This window comes from Electrophorus electricus, chromosome 7 (assembly GCF_013358815.1).
Source record: "Electrophorus electricus isolate fEleEle1 chromosome 7, fEleEle1.pri, whole genome shotgun sequence".
Lineage (NCBI taxonomy): Eukaryota > Metazoa > Chordata > Actinopteri > Gymnotiformes > Gymnotidae > Electrophorus > Electrophorus electricus.
In genome coordinates, this window is record NC_049541.1 from 6379372 (window position 1) to 6399041 (window position 19670).

At 38.3% G+C, this 19670-nt stretch overlaps 3 protein-coding genes across 3 annotated transcripts; 1 reads left to right on the forward strand and 2 right to left on the reverse strand.

Annotated features, from left to right (window-relative positions):
• Positions 1-978: 978 nt before the first annotated feature.
• saga (S-antigen; retina and pineal gland (arrestin) a) lies at positions 979-5383 on the reverse strand. The gene is made up of 15 exons (XM_027031915.2): positions 5336-5383; positions 5084-5144; positions 4926-4970; positions 4471-4670; positions 3576-3635; positions 3293-3360; positions 3061-3196; positions 2739-2823; positions 2536-2608; positions 2300-2437; positions 1721-1801; positions 1600-1614; positions 1450-1502; positions 1322-1331; positions 979-1158 (listed from the first exon to the last, which is right to left on the reverse strand). The coding sequence occupies exons 1-15, from the start codon at positions 5381-5383 to the stop codon at positions 1059-1061; spliced, it is 1173 nt and encodes a 390-aa protein (XP_026887716.2). The 3' UTR covers positions 979-1058.
• A 2093-nt stretch (positions 5384-7476) lies between these two features.
• On the reverse strand, positions 7477-9727 carry cldn15la (claudin 15-like a). The gene is made up of 5 exons (XM_027031947.2): positions 9511-9727; positions 8684-8848; positions 8367-8448; positions 7960-8073; positions 7477-7643 (listed from the first exon to the last, which is right to left on the reverse strand). Exons 1-5 carry the CDS (start codon positions 9725-9727, stop codon positions 7565-7567), a joined length of 657 nt encoding a protein of 218 aa, XP_026887748.2. The 3' UTR covers positions 7477-7564.
• A 3360-nt stretch (positions 9728-13087) lies between these two features.
• crfb16 (cytokine receptor family member B16) lies at positions 13088-15744 on the forward strand. Its single transcript, XM_027030161.2, has 6 exons — positions 13088-13194; positions 14165-14352; positions 14482-14534; positions 14955-15102; positions 15191-15342; positions 15558-15744. Exons 1-6 carry the CDS (start codon positions 13121-13123, stop codon positions 15720-15722), a joined length of 780 nt encoding a protein of 259 aa, XP_026885962.2. The 5' UTR covers positions 13088-13120; the 3' UTR covers positions 15723-15744.
• Positions 15745-19670: the final 3926 nt, after the last annotated feature.

A 19670-nucleotide genomic window follows, 5' to 3' on the forward strand; every position in this document is an offset into this window, starting at 1 on the left:
AAAACAATTGTTTGAGAGATTAATCTTTGCTATATGTGATGTTTTGTCTTTTTAATGCATTTATCCATTTTTAGTTCTCTTTTTATCTAAAATAAATAAAATATGGATAGTGGTGTAACTAGGGTCTTATGGGTCTTATGTGCCCCCATAAGATCCTAGTTGACCTCTCATTACCCCTATATGTATATAATTTGCTTGTTTATTATTATTATTAATAGTTTAATATTTTAGCGTTATAAATACTAAATACGTCACGTTTGAATGATCAATTTACAAACCCTTTGTCCGTTGCTCAATCATGTGTGTGTAGAATCACTGGCCGGCGGAGGACGTCATTAGAATAAAGGATCCGTTCGTGAATTACAAATGCGAAACATAAAAACAGACGGAAGGGGCCCAACTAGAATTAAGAGAGGCCAAGTCGCTACGGGCCCCAGTGCGCCTGACCTCCCTAAACTCATCCCCCAATAGAATTCCCAAGTGGTTAGAGTTGTCCCCTCCCCATGTACCTGTCACAGCACGTACACGGACGACGGAACGCTCACTTTAAAGATATCAGGACAGGCGCGTTCATTACGACAATGAGTTCAAGTATTTTTACATTGCGGTCATGATCATAATCTACAGCAAGAGAAAATCCAAATTTCCCCCGAAACAAAATTAATCTCACCACAAATCTCTACTAAAATCGTAACTAGGCAAACTATTGCTTTATTATAATATTGAAATAAACAACTACTTTAAAATAAGTTTCTATAACTCCGCTACTATATCTTAGCTACTTTAAACTTCGTTTCATGCTAATGTTGAGAAATAGCCTAATCAAATGGGATTACATGGGGTTTACACAGTTTGTTCCTGACAGTGAACAGTATTAAACTATTTTGCTTTGTGTTAATCATTTCACCCTACACGCGTTTCAGACGTTCAGAGAGTAGAACTCTCTCTAATATATAAGCTAACAATCCTACAGGAAGTCTCTACCACCGTCTGACTTCAAAGCTTGGCCAGACAGACGCTGGAAACATTTTCGCTGCCTCGATCGCGCAATTGCTTTTTTATTGCTCGCCCGCAGAAACGTTCCCTTCGTTATCTTCTCCCATACCCTTCACGTTGGAGCGCTTGAACTCCTCAAACACCACTTCCTCATCGTCCTCACTGCGGTGCCACAGAAGAAACAAAGGGAGAACCATGGGTGTAAATATGTACGTGAGGCGGGAACGACAATGAGTACCACGTTAACACGGACAGCAAAAGGACTGCGGTTTACGTGCGATTACGTGCGAGTCATTTGCACAAAATATCAAGACGGTAGACTGACCTTTCTTTCACTTCAAGCAGCATGCCAGCGGGAAAATGAATGTGTTTTAGCCGAATACATGATGTCATGCAAAGCAAATGTGTAGAGGAATAAGAACGTTCGTATAAACTGGTACGGACCTGAATTACCTGAATCAGGGTTTGGGTGCATGAGCTGAAACGGCAGTTCCAGTCCAATCTCACTGAAGAAATACACAACAAAAGAACAGGCCAATTGAAATACCTTATAGCACTTATAAAGTTCAACTAAGACACCAAAGTTACTAATATGATGCTCACCTGAATCCTATCAGCCTACGTAGAATGTAAATAAAGAAACAAAGATAAATAATCCAAGAATGGACTTCATGTGTGGAGTAGATGCAAATTTTTGATGGATATTGTAAAAGCTCGTACTGACCCTGTTCCCACGATGAGTTTCACCGTGATTCTGTAGCTCACCAAGATCCCCAGAACCTCCTTTAAGACCCCCTTTTTAATTCTGTGTTGAATTATAGGAGTGTTAATGTCATTTTTCTAAAGCCCCATCTTTATGAGCAAACACCCATAATCATGGGTAGTAAGTAGTTAGTTACTTAATGTTTTTAGTTACTATATTTCTCAGTATTTTCAAAGCAGAGTACATCTACTTATAGTAAAGAAAGGTATCTTCACAAATACACCTTTATAAAGTCACATTTTGATCGTTCACATTAGTTTTTTTTTGTAATTAATTTCAGTTAAATAATATTCTGTTGGTGGCATCAACTGGGCTGCTTTGCTATTAGCATTACCTCTCACTTTCAAGCTTTATGATTTTATTTTATTACCGAAAAAGAACAACCGTGTCTAACATACTTTAAAAACAAATTTACTATAGGCCCTAATTATATATAATATTTGCATTAAGTTGCATTGCAATTCTATAAGTAACTCATTACTTGAGTATGTTTTTATCATTCTTTAACTTGACTACAAACACCTCAACCATTATACTCACAGGCTAGTAGAGGCTAGATTGGTATCTTCATGCTTTAGCTTTCCATCAAGCACAATGCCCCGCCTTTCCTTGTTATTGGCCAGCAGAGGGAGCAGTGTGTACACCTTCTCCATTTTTCCACCTTGTCCCAAAGAGTCTCTGGACCCAACAGAAAAGTTTGAGATTAATTAGAATTCCTGTCATTTAGTGCATATAAGACATCCTTATGTTTTCCTTGATTAATTGCAAATGATTACCCAGAATCCTCTGTGGCCACTGTCTTCATGTAGCTGTCATTAGAGTACAGCACAACATTGGCAGTTTGATCCACTGAAAACCACACAATCAGGAGGAAATGACTGTCATTTTATTTATGTCCCAGTTATGTACATGATGTGAATAAAATTTCCAATTGATTTTCTGCATCTGAAAACTTCAATGTGCTCAGTTTCTCTCTCACCAGAAAGAATAATATTTTTCACTGTTCTGTTGGACTCATTGTTGATCTTTACCAATACTTTGATTGGTTCCCCATGATAATAAGTCTGCAAGAAATTTGAGGTTTGTTCATTTGACAATAAATTCCCATTCTGGCAACACCTTCCATTAAATTCCATTATATTCCTTCCTTTCCATTCCACAGTGACATGAATAAGTGCACGCCACTTCTTAATACTCTCCTAAAATCGAGGTGCCAAAATTTCCAGTCTTACCAGCCTTGTGAACACTCTCTGTTTGTGAACTGGCTTTGTGTGTAAAGCCACGATGGTCACATGACCCACCTGCTTCTCCAGACTTGCCTCCACATGCATTGGCTTGTCAGACATGAGAAAGTTGCGAGTGAAGGACACAGAGGGTGCAGGACCAAGATTCTCCGGGGCGTACTGCACCTTACGAATCATCAGTCGCACAGTACTCCTGCAGATGTTTTTAAAGGGTTTGGGTTCTTAGGGGTCATATGGTTCCCTCACAACTCATGCAGAAATCCAAACTCACTAGAACATTTGGACTGACCGTTTGTGGACTTTAGCATCCTGACTTTCAGCACTGAAGACCTTCACTTCGAACTCGATGGCACAGTGCTGTGGGATGTCAGCATGGATTATAAGAATAGACATGCACTTGTGATTTCTGTAGTCAGACATTCCTTTCCCAGGAAACTGACCTAACACTATGAGAAGCCAAATGCTCATTATTAATTAAACAACTTTTATATTCAGCTGGACACTGCAGTGCAGGTGCTAATTGAATGCTGGGGATATTGCTGTGCTGGAAGTTCAAAGAGAAAAGGCCTCACCTTCCCAACATCAGTAGGAGCAGGCTGGAGGTACACAGAGCATGGCAGATTATCAGGGAACTACAACAAAGTAGACAAAGTACAAGATTATACTTACAGAGATTATTCATGTGACTGAATGGACACAATTTCAGGTGAGATTTTAAAAACTGCTGTTCTTTAAACAGCATTTAAAAAATAAGTATCGTTATTATAAAACAACACTAACATTTGCATTGTATTGTAGAAGATGTCACATACACTGTAAAATTGCCATGTAAATTTGATTCTTATTAGACTATGTTTACACTTATTAAAATGCATTAAAATGCACCACCAGTTTATGGGACCTGATTGGATGTCATTGGGTAAATCTAAACAATTCAAAATGCACATTAAAAGTGCTCCGGAATCAAATCACCCAGACCTGAGAAGAGTAATGTTGTCTGCTACAGCCCTGCTGATTAGTATAATTTGCATCCCTAGTCATTCACCTTCATAATCTAAATATTACCCTGCCAGTAGTTAGTGCCAACCACAGGATGCACTGCAGCATTCCTGTTTTGAGTATTAGTTCCTCTGGTGAATAGAAATCTTTCAGGTTTTCTAAATATCTCCAAATCATTTTTAGCTGAATGGACACAAAACTGGTTAGTGTTTTTCATTGTTAGTGTTAGTCACTGGTGCCACATCAGGTTTCCTGTTTTGAGTCTTGGTTCCTCTTGGAGTTCCTCATTTAGGTTCTCTAATTTTTTTTTAAAGCCGAATGCATGCTAAACTAATAAAGTGTTTTTTATGCATACCATTTTACTTTCATTACCAGTGTAGCATATTGTTATAATAGCATCCCGCTCAAAGTTCTGTGCAGGACTTTAACTTTAATCTTAACAGATGGAGTACTTTTGTGCCTACTCACTTCAAAGAAAAATGGGTATCCATTTTCTCCTAGTTTCTGCAGCAGTTTTTCCTGCACCTTTGTGAGGGTGCATTGTTCTTTGTCCTGTAGTGCAGGGTACACTTGCCGAGTGCATAAGTAAATGTCCCGTCGGAAAGTGATTCCCAAAATGTCCATGTCGTCTTTTCCATACCGGAATGTGCAAGCCAAGGTGACATACACTGGGGGGAGCCATTAAAACATTGAATTACTAGTTTCTCTTCATTCAACAAGATATATATATGTGGATGTATAAATTAAAAAGTATGGGTTTTCTCACATCACCTAAAGAAGTGTGTGCCTTTGCTAACAGCGTGTGAATTGGGTGTAGATGCAAATTTTCAATGGTCTAAAACAGCAATCATTTGCATGGCCCCAATTAGGAATGCAATGTTGGATTAAAAGTGATTCTACAAATGAAATTAGGAGTGCACCACCTTTTTTGCCTTTCAGGAGTACTGGGTCTATTAGAATAACGCCATCTGTTATAAAGAAACATACATTAAGCTTTGCAGTGAAAGGCTGATTACACAAACAAATAAACAGATCATATGCAACACATGTCCTATGTACGGTTTACAATTATTTAACTCACCCACTGGTTCTACTGAGTCAACACGATCAATGAAATCACGTTTCCCCATATACACACCCACCTGTGTTCACAAACATGCAACAATTTTCTTATTTTGTAAGCCATAATATGCACTTGTGTGTGTGTGTGTGTGTGTGTGTGTGTGTGTGTGTGTGTGTGTGTGTGTGTGTGTGTATATATATATATATATATATATATATATATATATATATATATATATATATATATATATATATATACCCATTCACTTACTGACTTGTCTTTGCACATTTTCTTATAGACAACACTCTTGGGGCTCATTGTGACAATTGTTTTGTTCAGTCAGCCAAAGAACAACTCTGGATTTTTTTGATGAATAGAAAAGACAGAGTAGGTTAGTATTTTTAAACAATGCAATAACATGTAACTAAAATTGCTTGAAATGCTCTACATACATCTGTGTATCTAAGTATATACCTGCAAAAAACAACAACAACAACGACAACAAAGAAAACCCAATCATGTGATAGTAATAGATAAAAAAGCATGTGCTTAAGTTTTCTTCTATAACATAAGAGCACACTGGCATGCAGGTTGTTTGCAGGAGGAAGCACCTTGTAACATGTCATTTTTAACCCATTATCCAAATGTTCAAAGCCTAAGTTCAGCAGAATTGCATTATTCTCGTGGAGCAGTGTCCCCTGCCCTGTGTACCTTGTACAGGTGATCGCACTGATGTCTGAGGTAAAGACTGAAAGAGAAACACACACACAGAGAAGCAAACTGTTGGCCAGCAGTGAAAGGCTGCTATAAGTACTCAACAAGTCTGGAGTTACTGCTCAGCTAATTAGGTTAGCCAAAGTTAGCTTCAGTCCCCTCCCCCGTCATACACACGTACACAAATACACACAAACCCAATTAGTGTGATGCTTCCTGTAGCTGCTGCCCGATAGCTGAGCGGATTGGGTTGGTTTCCCTTGGTCAGCACTGGGTGAGATTACTGAGCAGTGGGCACCAGGAGCAGGACACTAGGGTCTGTGTCACATGCCAATAACTGTGGTGTGGTTAACCCAAACGTGCTACAAATTGATCCTCTCACAGCTAATATAAACACTCGGCTCTGATGTGGGAAGTGTTTGTAATGAATGATTGTATCCAGACAACAATGAGAAAGTACATACACAGACTACACACAAATGTGTGTGTGCCTGTGTGATAGATAGATAGATAGATAGATAGATAGATAGATAGATAGATAGATAGATAGATAGATAGATAGATAGATAGATAGATAGATAGATAGATAGATAGATAGATAGATAGATAGATAGATAGATAGATAGATAGATAGGCAATCTGACCAGTTTTACAATATTAATACGTTCTTAGACAAGTGTTAAATATAGGTCTCTAATGCCCCCCAACACACACACACCTTGACAGGTCTTAGTATTGACTCTTGCATATCACATAGGGGACAACAGGGCTCTCTGACCTTCTCATTCCTAAATTAACCCCTGCTGTTAAAATAATAATCCAGAATTCTTGGAGTCAGCAGAGTTGAGCCATAAAGAGCTGGGGAGGATTAATTTCATTAACACAGACTGTGTAATCATTGTCTCACAGAGGATTATGTCCCCATCACCAGCACATAACCTCACCAGCAAAAATGGAAATACAATCAGGTTTGCCTTCTTTATGATTGTGAAACAAAATTGGTAGTGTGTACTTTTAAGTATGCCTTAAAGTGCTTTGGTGTAGCATACTGTTATGTGTATTAAGCATCAGAGTGGTAATATGACAATTGTTAACATTATGAGTTGACAGTGTTTGGTGATTGTGAGTGAAACAAGGAAGTGACAGATAAACAAACAAACACTGTCAACTCATAATGTTAACAATTGTCATATTACCACTCTGACAAATCATGCTATTACATCTTCAGTTAGAACAAAATACACATGTATGCCTCTCTTTAGTATCAAATGATGTCAATCAAGTGTAAATAAGTTTAAACACCTATACCTTACTGCTGACTAGATATATACTCTCAGTGTGTTATGAGTCATCACTGCAAAAGGCTCTTGATTCACCACTCATTTTTTATTTGTCAGTTCTTCAGATGTTCCCTTTGTGAAGATGCTGGTGTCACTAAAGCATCCAATTATCATACTTTTGATTTAGGCAGAGTTAAATGAATGTCTATTTCAGTGAATTGGTCCATTATAAACAGCTTTATTAGACACTGGACTCGAGGTAAACCCTGCTTACCCAAAAAGGCCTCACCTCTCTCAGAACAAATGACCATACAAAGTAATCACAGTAATATCAGTAATACAATTACATTATTAATTAAAACTATAGAAGTATTTGTGTATAATTAACAGATTGTATCATGAACTCAATATTCTAAAAAACGTAGAAAAAAAATATGTGGATTAAAACACAAAACTGAGTAACAACAGTAAAGGACATCTCATATATTTCATAAAATCTTGAAGTTTAAACGTAGGCTCTCGCCGTCTCCAATTCTGACACAGGTTTGTGGATCTTCTGTGCCTGACTAGGTGGATAGTATGCTCTGTTAAAAAACCCACAAGTACAAAACAAGATGGAAAATTTAGAGAAACACAAAACAGTGCAACAGTAGTCAAATGCCTTTATAAAAATGAAATAGGAAGAAACAGGAGCAATAGGAAGACGTGAATGCGAGACTTCTAAAAGATGCTGATGACTATGCAAGCTAGAGACCAAATGTGAAAAAGCCTTTGCAAAACAGAAAAAGAAAAGGAAAAGTAAAGCAGGAAGGTGCAGATTGTGGGAAAAAAAAGGTGAGGCTGTGTAGAGAAGTGTGCCTGAGGAGAGAGGCCGAGGGGTGCTTGTAAAGAGAAGCTCACCCTTTGGATTGGCCTTTGGACCATTGATTGCAGGAACAGCAGAGCAGTGAGCCTCCAATAATAGACAAGCCGGTTCCGGCCCAGCCCATGTAGAGACCAGCACCTAGCTCAAACCTGAAAAGACACACACACACACACACACACACACACACACACACACACACACACACACACACACACACACACACACACACACACATGATGTGTGGCACAGAGAAAAAGACAGATATATCACAGAAAAAGAAGGAAAAAGGAAGACATTGAGAGAGCAAGCTGAGAGACAGGAGAGAGGGGGTGTTGATGTGCAGAAGAGGCAGACAGAAGTTAAAGAACTAGGGATGGGAATGGGAGGGGGAAGACATAAAGAAAGAGGAAGAGAGAGGTAGAAGATGTGTGCAAAGGCTCACTTAATGCCTCCATAAAGGGGGTTGTTGAAGTCTTGAACAACACGTGCAGCATACCAAGAGATGGCGGTCATCGAGCAAAGACCTATACAGCACAAAACCAAACTTAATCAATAAAGGGTACAATACAAACTTTAAAGACAGGATATGGCATTGCTGCATACTCAGTATGACAACACAATATTCACATTTTTTTTACATTTCACTTTTTTTTTTTTGTTTACTTTGGGCTCACCAAAGTTATTCTAGAACACAACTGAAAAGTGTATAATGAATGGGAGCTAAACAGGTAAAAAAGCTTAATGTGGTTTAGGACTCACTTGCCAGGATGAAGAGAATACCACCAGTTACGGCAATTTTGGACTTTGTATCTTCCCTCACACTACCAATTTTAATGCACTTGAGTCCGAGGATGGATATCACCATGGAGAACAGGCCAAGGAGGAGGGAGATGATCATCAGAGCTCGACATGCTAGCATAAAGCCTGAATGTCATAGGAAAGCCCACAGAAATGTAGCATTAAAACACCAACTGCAAAAAAAACTGAAGGATAGGGGATTTTTCAGTTATGAACTCTGATTAGTTCCTTTGAGTATAATAGCATTACATCAGTGAATAAATATGCTAGAATTGGTGAAAGGTTTATTTCATTTTAAATAACCTACTTTGCTGTATATATTGGTAAGTAATTTTTAGTATGTGGGTTTGATTAAAGATTTTTTGGGCTTTTCATTATTTTTAAGTTTGACATATACACCTATTAATTCTTCAGTTTTAAAAATGTTTAAAATTCTTCAACATTAAAAATGTCTCTAAAATGGCATGGCCATGGATGTTTGTAAAAAGATTCTTAAAAAAAAACAGCATTAAAAAGCAAGCTCAGTCTACTTTGCCGCATTCCTGTCATATAATTTCAGAATAAAATGGCGGCCAGGACCAGACCTAATTTCCAAGGTTGAACCTGGACCTTTGATGCTTAATTAAAGCTCTCATTATCACAAGTTGAAAAAAACTGCCAATATCCTTCATTACAGACATTCTACAAAATATATGAAATGATCTTTTAAAAATCTACTGAACAACGTAAAATTATATTCACAAGCAGGACCAGTGACCCAGTTTTGTAAAACAGAAAATGGCGCTCACGTGGCAAGGCCAGCAAGGATTCGAAGTCTCGGCATTCGGCAATCCCAGAGCTGTCCTCAGCACATGAGTGCCAGAGGTTCTCATATTGGCGGTTTGAGATGATTACGCTGCCAAAGAATGAGGACACCTTCCAGTAGTCGTTTGCCAGAGCAGTGCCCGTGACCAGCCAGGAGGCTGTGCCCAGCAAGAACCCGGTGATCTCCAATGCTGCTGACATCTTCTTTAATTACAATTCTCTCACAGATGAAAGTAAAAAAAAAAAAAAAACAGCCCACAGCAAATTAAAAAAAAAAAAGAATCCAAAATACTGAACTACTTTATGAAGGCAATGCAGTGTGGTTAAATTCAATCTCCTCAAAGTAAAGTGTTGGAACAGAGATGAGAAGAATATTCTCAATAGTCCTTCCAGTGCAACTCATATAATATATTCCTCCAGTTAGACAGCAGGACTTTAACCTTTCAGAGGATCATAAAGCTCAAAGCCACACCCAGGGCCCCAACTTTGCTCTTGATGACGATACTATCGATTATGGGTGTGAAGCTGTTGACAGACACTGCCTTCTACAACCTAATGACACCCATAACCATGTTTGTCTATATCAGTGATGACTGATGCCTTAAAGGTTTGTGTAGCTCAAGCTATCCTTGAGAGACAAGAGAAAATTAATAAGATTCACGATGAAGAACACATCAAGACCAGAATGTGGCTGTGCTCATCTTTTCAGTGTGTCAGACAATTCTCATTAACTTAATCAATGACAGCAAAATAGATATGCACACCTAACTCCATTCCTTAATTTCTCATATCAGCCTTTGCCATTTTTGATTGTCCTGAAGCTTTGCTTTGTTAATTATTAAAGCTTAGCTGATGCTGATGCCTATGTCCTTAAACACTTTGTAATTCTAAATGAGTATCATTGGAACTATTGGCATACATCAGAAAATAAACCAAGATGCCCTTACTAAATGTTGCAGTAAATCTGTGATATTTCATGGATTCAGTTACCCAGCCTATATATACTCTTCTTTTCCCCTTCCAGGCTGGCAAAAGCCTGACTGTTGATATGTTTGACATATGTCCTAGTAGAGACTTTAGTAGACCACTAAAGCATTAATGCTGTAAACTATTGTTTGTTTAGACGGATAATCATGAACAATTCTGTTGAGCCTTTTAATAGATCATATCTAATTATTGCAGCTGATTGATTAATTTACTGACAACTCAGAAAGATTTTAGAAACATAAAAAAGTGTATATAATGCAAAAATGTGATTTTTATTTAATTGTTATTGTTTTATAATGTGATCAAATAATATTAAGAGCAAGAGTCACAATATCTTGGCTATGTAGTTTCTGAAATGCAAATGAGCTCACTGTTTCGGTTTCATGGTGAAACGGTTAAAAAAGACATAGGAATAAGTAAGAGTTTCCAGACCTTATAGCTTTATGATTTTACAACTTAGCTAATGGTTGATTACTTTCGAGGCTCAAAGTCCGGACTGTCTACACAAGCTAAGCTAGGCTCTCTCTCTCCCTCTCTCTCCCTCTCTCGCTCGCCATCTGTTGGAGAATAAGTGTCATAACGGATACTACCAAATGAATGTAGACAGTCTGTACATGCTGGCCACCACTGCACCTTATGTTTTGACAACGAACAGAAACCGAGGGAGGAGGTTTATTTACGTGGCTCTCCCTATTGGAGTGCTCTTGGTGTCAGGACTTGTTTTAAAGACATGTGGATTAAAATGAAAGTTATTTGTTTTAAGATAGTACTGTGTTGAGGAACTATTACATTTGTTTAGACAGGTCAAAGTAAGACGTATTCTATGATTCTATGAAGGCTAGGCCTATAATTTACATGTAAGAACTTTAAAGACAAACTTTAACGGTCATTGCCTTGTGTTTCCTTTACTTCTGGCATAGTCTCTGACAATAAGATGCACTTAACACTCTTGATTCTTCTCTAGTGTCTCGATTAACATGTTAAAAGACAATTGTTCATTTTCCTTAGAAAATAAGGAACGTCCTTCCACTGAGAAAGTCCTCTACACATTCTTATTGCATCTCAGATTCTCAGATACATACTCTGCAAGCAATCTCTAAAAATCCAAATAAACACACAGAGAGGACAAACTGAAGCTTTTTACCACAATAAAATAAAGTTTTTTTGCTCACATTTCCTATTATACTTGTTAAATCTGCTTTGTGTTTAGACATCTAGAAAACACTACAGAAACAAAGAGTGGGCAGGACTAAGAAACTTGTTGTACAGGTTAAATTCCTAATTATTTAATCAAGAAATTCCACTCAACCAGTCATACGTTTACACACCTTTATGCACTTCTTAATTTCGCATAGCTAACACAGAGAGAGCGCAAGAGCTAAAGTCACTCATGGATTGTTCGACACGTTTCTCTCTTTTTCTCCTAAAAATATTGGAAAAACACTTTTAGAGACATACCAAATACATTCTTTTTTTTTCTTTTTTTTTATCTGTAAGGGCAGAATATTTTTGCTACTTTTTCAGATGACGGGACTTTTGTCACGGAATGAGATATTCAATGGAACCTTCTCAGGCGAATGGGAGAGAGTAGGAGCAGGTCCTTGAGATTTGCTGTGGGATCTCTTATGTACAGGAAGAGCTCAATAGCAGGTTATGCTCCGGACGATATGCCTCGCCGAGAGCCAGACACTCCTCTTCCTCAGCATCACTATCAGCTGTAAGTACTAAAGCTGTAAACGAGTGCTCGCTGGCTTAACCCCCTGGTTAACTGATGCAACAAGCTGGAACTATGCTCTCGTTACTTAAATATGGAATTGAAAATAAGGGAGATGTATAGCTCTTAAAGAAATCCACTGTATTCCCTATCAACACTGTATTTTGTATCTACAGTGTGTTGTGGACTGTCACTTGTATGTATTCGGCAGTTCGCATAGTATTTAATGTCCTGCTTTCTGTATAGTTATTTGTAGCATTGCTGCAGCAATGATTTCCACCAGGCTTGGCATGTGTTCTCTTCTATTCCATGCTATCTTAAGTTGTACTTTGATTTTAGAAAAGCAAATCAATTATTTGTAATAATTGTAAAAAGTAATATATAATATAGTGCATATCTACTTGTAGCGTCATTGAAAAACAGTCAGTGTGACTGACCAAGTCAGGTATGCGTGGAATGTAGTGCATGTCACATAGGCTGCGTAATGTCGTAGAGTCTGTGCATGCTCTGCTATAATTGCTTCGTGTGCATGAGCAGTGGCGATTCTAAAGTATGCTAGGGCCATAGGCCAAAAATTCATGGGGCCCACTTAGGGAATTCAGGTTTTATATTGTCATTGCAAACTTTGCACATTGCCACTGCTGTAGTTTAAAGTTTGTCAGCTCTTGGGAGCCCCCCACTGGCCTGGGACCCCAAGCAGCTGCTTGCTTTGCCTGGTGCGTAAGTATACAAGTAATTGACTAATTTAATGAATAATTTTATGAAAATCACACAAAATGGAGAAAATGGTGGAGGGACAAAGAAAAAGTAGAAATAAACCTAAACGTCTAAACATGTCCCTAGGTGTGGCTCTGCTGCCTACACCACAAAACATCTCCATACAGTCTGTGAACATGAGGCACCTACTGAAGTGGAGACCCCTGGAGGCAGACTGCGAGACTCTTTACTACTCTGTAATGTTTCAGGGGTGAGAGCATGTTTGTTGACGGTTGCTAAAGTAACATCCGGATCAGTCTGTAGAAGACTCATTAGTGAATCAGTTCATCATACAAAAGAAACAGATAAACATTTCATATGCTATTTCACAACTGTACTGAGTTAGGTATAAGCACAAATTTTATTTTTTACATATAATTAACATTACCTGAAGGGTACCTTTAAGGACATAGTATAGAAATTCAGAGAAAAGGAAAAACAGATGCTATCTTTGGAGAACTTCTTTTATGTTGGCACTTTTTTAATTTCCACATCTCATTTCCACAATCAGATGACTGAAAGGTTGGACAATTATGCACACCATTAAATCCTTGCCAGCTCAGTTCTGTTCTTTGTTAGCCATATGTCACAGCTTTTATTCTCTCACCTCTGGTGGACTTCAATTTCTATATTATCATTAGAAGCAGGATAAAGGTGGCAAAATCTCAACTGGAATGTAGTTGTTCACAAAAAGTTCTCTGAGGAATTTGTGCCAAAGATCCTATTATACATGTATTCTCTTCATTTATTATTTGATAAAAAAAGTAGAAGCAACTTGAAGGAAGATAGAAATCAAATGGTAAAAAAATTATTCTGCATTATCAAGAGAAATACCATTACATTATCATCATTACTGTGTATGGTTATTACAGTTCTTTCAGCCATGAGTCACATAAAATAAAGTATTAATTCCACCCACATTCAAATTTTCATTCATGTAAAGATGGAATATCCAGTAGAGAGCTATTCAATATTTTTCTACATTTGACCCAAATGCTAAACAACTGTTAAACACTTGAATACACTTTAAATATTTTAAAGAGATATTATGTGAAAAGACAAGGCCTTTAGATTTACAATATTGTTTATTCCTGTTATATGGCTTGTCACATTTTTAGTTAACTCATGTAATCATGATGACTGTAGCTGTTACTCAATCACTTCCTCTGTGTTTCCTAAAGAGAGTTTGAAATACACATGCTAAATGGAAGCTGGGTGGATGCATACAACTGCCAGAAGATCATTAAGACTGAATGTGACTTGACGCTTGATCTAGGCTCTGACTCAGATTATAGCATTAGCGTGCAAGCACTGTGCGATGGACAGACCTCATGGGGACGCCTACCGATGACCTTCAACCGGAAAGACAGTGAGGCATTCTAGAATTTTCTGAGTGGACTGATTCTTACGATTTTCAGTGTGATGATGCTGACATCACATTGCTCATTGTTGAAATAAAAGGTGCTCAGTTGGACCTTTTGTTTCTTCTGCTGCTTAGCTCTGCTAGAAGTTCCAAACATGACTGTGGATGTGACAGGAAGCATGATCCAGGTGGGCTTCAGTGAGATATTCCCATACACCACCATAAACCTCAGTGTGTGGAGGGAGGGCGATGAGCACAATGTGAGCATGACTTAACCTAACTTTGTAAAGTTTATAAGGTAGAGGTCCCCAGTTCAGTCCTCAGGGAAGCTCAACCATTCCAGGTTTTAGTTCTGTTCCAGCTTTTCATACCCATGAACCACATAATCAGACTCTGCAGAAGTCTTTATTACCTGGCCAAAGTGTGTTGGGAACAGGTGCAGAATAAGTATGTGAACTGTCAATGAAACCCAAGGATTGGACTGGGAACTTCTGGTGTAAATGAATACCTCTTAACAGATGCTGATTACATTAACAAACATCCAAGCCGTCTTTGTGGTCTACATCTGCTGTGCATCCTGCAAGCCAACCAAGCTTTTATCTTCCCAGGTTTCTACTCAAGTGATCAAAGCTCGACCATACCTCTTATTTTTTGATACCAAGCAAAACAGAGGCAGACATTGTCTGAAAGCAGAAGCATTCCTGGAAACCATCAACAAGACCAGCATTAGCAAGACTCGCTGCGTCTACATCTTCAGTGAGTCCCAACTAGAACATAGTGCTCGTGCCAGTCATATAATCCTAATCACCACCACATTGTTTAACAAGTGTTGATTTTGAACCAGGGCCACTTTCCCACTGGCTTATGCCTTTGATTGTGAGCGCCACCATAGCTGTAATCATCGCCATGGCATTGGCACTGGGTTGGATGGCACCTCACTGTGGTGCATGGCTAAGACAAGGCATGTGTCATAAAGAGGTATTGCCTAAAGCACTGGTGAGTATACCTACAACTATTATATTTTTTAAAAAACATTTGCTTGCACAGGAATATTGGAATGTTTGAGTATAAAAATATGCTGTTAGTTTTACTAGAAAGTCCTTTTATATAATAGATATTTTTTTTAAAACTACATAAGTATATGTATGATAATCAATGTAATGCACTATGCATACACAGAAAAGACACAATACTGCTCTTATTCTCTTCAGATTGAGGAATGGCCTGGCACCACACCAACCTTATTCTCTGAGATATTGCTGGAGTCCACCCACTCAGACTTAGTGCTGCACCCATTAGAGGTGCAGGACAGAAAATCTGAGATGAAGGCAACCTGTACTGCAAACATACCAGCCGAAGCAATACTCAGTTCCTGAAATCTGGAACAAAGCTCAGAAGCCCTTGGACCATAGTTTACAATAGAAAAGGGTACCGTGAATCCATCCAAGTGGTGGTTCTGCACTGCATGAAAGCATTGTCAGAGTGGTTGAAGCAAGGAACCATCTAGTCTGCAGCTAGGAGATATGATTCATACAATACTAAATGGAGGCTGAATGGATGTGTATAATCACTAGGAGATCATTAACCTTGAGAATGACAAGTGCAGTACAATACAGTCTTTGTGGATACAGCTCCTGGAAACCTTTCCAAGGACAGTTTCTTTCAGCACTAATTCTCATAATATTCAGTGTCACGATGCTCACACACATTATTCATTTTACTTTGCTATTCAAAAAGTATAAATCATAGTTTCTTCTATTTTTTATGCCTGAGTGTGATGTGAAGCCTCATCTAGGTGGGCTTCATCATATGCAGTCCAGGCATAACAAGAAACCTGTTTGGATGCATGGTGACAAGGAAACAGAACATCTGCAACAAAGGCACCATGTGCTGCAAAGATGAGTCCAGCACAGACCTGGGCATCTAACTATCTCTGACCGGCCCGCGTGAGATCGTTGGAAAATTTGAAGTCAAAAGTAAATGTGTAACTACGACACCTATTACACTGTGATAGCTGCACGAAATCAAGGACTTTGACGAAATACAACTACACTGCTTTTATTTTGAAGGCAACTGTTTTGTTTTTGTTTTTTAAATTTGCGTCTTCCGCTCAGTGCACTTATGCACCTTCAACTCGAACGTCTCAATAAATGAGTTGGATAGCTAGGAGTTAGCTCTTAGCCGAGGTTAGCTGTTATCACTTAAATATGTCGGCTAACGTTAAAAAAAGAAAGATTGACGCAGAATGCAGAGTTTTTAACAAGGAATGGACTTCTAAATATTTATTTACTGAAGTCAAAGGTAAAGCTGTGTACTTAGTTTGTGGAGAGCAGATAGCTGTGACTAAACACGCAGAGACTAAACACGCAGAGAAATACAAGAACTTGCCGGAGGCAGAACGGGCACGGGCATCTGATGATTTACTAGCGAAACTGCAAAGGCAGCAAGGATTTTTTTTTACAAAGCTCCACTCATTCAAGGATGCAACCGTCAGGACCAGCTTTGTAATATCACACAAAATTGCAGGAAACAGTAAGCCATTCTCTGATTTCTTCTCCCTTTACATGCCATGTGGATAATGCACCCAGTGATGTCCAGCTTGAACTTATTGATCTGCAGTCTGACAATCTATTGGCAGAGCATTTTAAGGCAGTATCACTGCTGGAGTTTTATTCTTCTCTCAAAGAGGAAAACTTTCCACACGTAAGGAGGCATGCTCGGAGGATGTTAGTTCTCTTTGGATCTACCTACTTATGTGAACAAACATTCTCAGTGATGAAGTTCAACAAATCCAGATACAGATCCTCTCTCAGTGATCATTGCTTGTGTGCTGTCCTTTGCATATCCACCTCAGATATTCAACCTGACTTAAATACACTTGTTCAAGCCCAGAACAGGCTAGATTTCTCTCATTGAACATTTTTGTATAAAGTTAATGTGATGCTGGTCTTTGAAAAACTAGATTTTTTTGTGTAAAGTTGTGATGCTAGTTTTTTTAAACGCTGCAGAAGATGCTCATTTTCAAAAAAATTAAATTAAATTGTGCTATAATTCTGTGCTCCACATTTTCATGTTATTGTAATGTTTCATTTACTGTTTTTTTATGAAGGGATAGTATATATACTGTATACAGTATATACTGTATACAGGCCCTCTAAAACCATTTCAATTTCTCACGTGGCCCCATGGGAAAATTAATTGCCCACCCCTGGTCCAGCACAAGGAATATTGAGGTCCCCAAATTTGGGGTATATAAATTAACAGCACAACAAAAAAATGCTTTTAAGATCAAAAGGCTGTGGAATTTATCCAGGAATGATCCACTGAAAAAAGGTCTAGTTCACCGGTTGTGGTCATGGTCTTGAAAACAATGACAGGGTCGTTGAGGCAAGGAGTTTAGTATGCCAACCGTGAGAGCCTCCCGTATCCAGGCACTGGAATCTCCTACTTTGATTCTATGTTACTGATTTTTGTCAGTCTAATGTCCTCATTAAAGAGTAGAAATGTGGAAATTCATGAATAAATTTTAGGACATGATGTGTGAACTGTAAACACAAAACATGGAGAGTAGTGTTGACCAAAATGAATGAAAACAAACAAGAAAGAGGATTACATACTGAGAATTATTTACTGAGATTGCAATAAACCTTATAAACACATCAAATCAAATCAAGGTCTTTAATATCATACGCAATTTGATACACTGTATTCTATTATGATGTAATGCTTGTGCTACAGTACCATACCCTCACAGACAACATAAGATGCTGACAAATAAACTAGAATGAATAAATGGGGAATGGGAGAGAGATATTGCACAGATATGGACATATTAAAAATACACATAAAAATATAAATAAGAAGGAACATTAAATACATAATAGTAGTATTATATAACCACGGTTTATAGTATATAACTGTGTGGTAATTTATGAAATTGTATCACTGTAGAATACAGTGATTAAATGTGGAAGGTATTGATTGTGGAAGGTATTGCTATGTTGTAGTGAGGGAAGACCGATGCAAGTGAATTTTGAATGCAGTTTTGATGTTTTTTTGTAGGTCTCTGAGACTGTAGGTAGTCATGTTGACAAGGCATACTGAGATGTATTGTTACACAGGCCCTCAGACTCCATAGCCTTAACTAATAAGCAAAACATTCCAGGTCTATGCTTCACTTGATAGAATCCCCAGGGAAGTCAGGTGGACCTCTACACCCAGCAATCACAGCCATCAGACAGCGTTCTCAGTCATCTTCCCCAGATTACAGATTGGGTCCATGTGCTCCACATTTATACTATATAAGACTGTGCTTCCTACATGCCTTGCAATGTATTACCCCTGTTTACCATAGCATACCAAGCATTTCCATTGGGTATATTGGTTTTTGTGTACTGACTGGTTTTGTGTCCCTTGTTTTTGAATCTTGCCCTCAGTGGATTTGTTTGCTATTCATATTGTGTTTCTGGCTTTTTCTCTTTTCTGCTCCTGATGTTCTGTCACTTTGATAATCCCACTATTCCGGTTTTGACTTTGGGCTGTTGTCTGACTACATTCTTTTTGTCCGTACATTCTTGCTAACTTTTATCTGCAAGCATCAAGCTGATTCTGCCTTGTTGCATGTATACCTTCTATGATGCAGTGGTAATAGGAGTGTTCAACTGAAGCTCTTTATTTTTCTCAAAAGAAACAGATGTTGATGTGCCTTTCTGAGGATGTTAATGTTGTGTCGAGACCAGGATAGCGAGTCTCTCTGCTGAACACCTAGAAATCTGAAGCTATTGATTTCCACAGGAGAGTTATTGATGCTGACAGGAGAGTGAACCACACTCCACTTTCTGAAGTCTATTATGAGCTTTTGTAGTGTTAATGTATAGCCAGATTTTGTTGTGGCACCAGGCAGACTTTTTGTAGGCACACTCATCATTAACTTTATGAGTCTCATCCACAAAACTTAATGATTTTGGCTTTATTATAGCTTTACCACCAGAGTCATGGGTAAACAGGCTTTATAGCAGGGGGATACAGTAGCATACCTATGGTGCTCCCTTGCTCAGAGTCAATGTACCTAAGACTCAGTTCCCTGTCCTTAATCAATGGGGTCTGTTAGTCAGAAAGTCCATCACCCAGTTGCAGATGCATAGCCCCAAGTTGCTTAGCTTTAGCTGTAATTTAGATGTAACAAGTTTGTTAAAGCTTGAGCTAAACTCAATAAAAATCATCCTGACAATTTAATTTCCAGATGTGTCAGGGTACCATGCAGAGAGAGTGAGTAGGTATCATCTGCTGAGCAGTTCCAGTAATAAGCAAACTGATGTGAATAA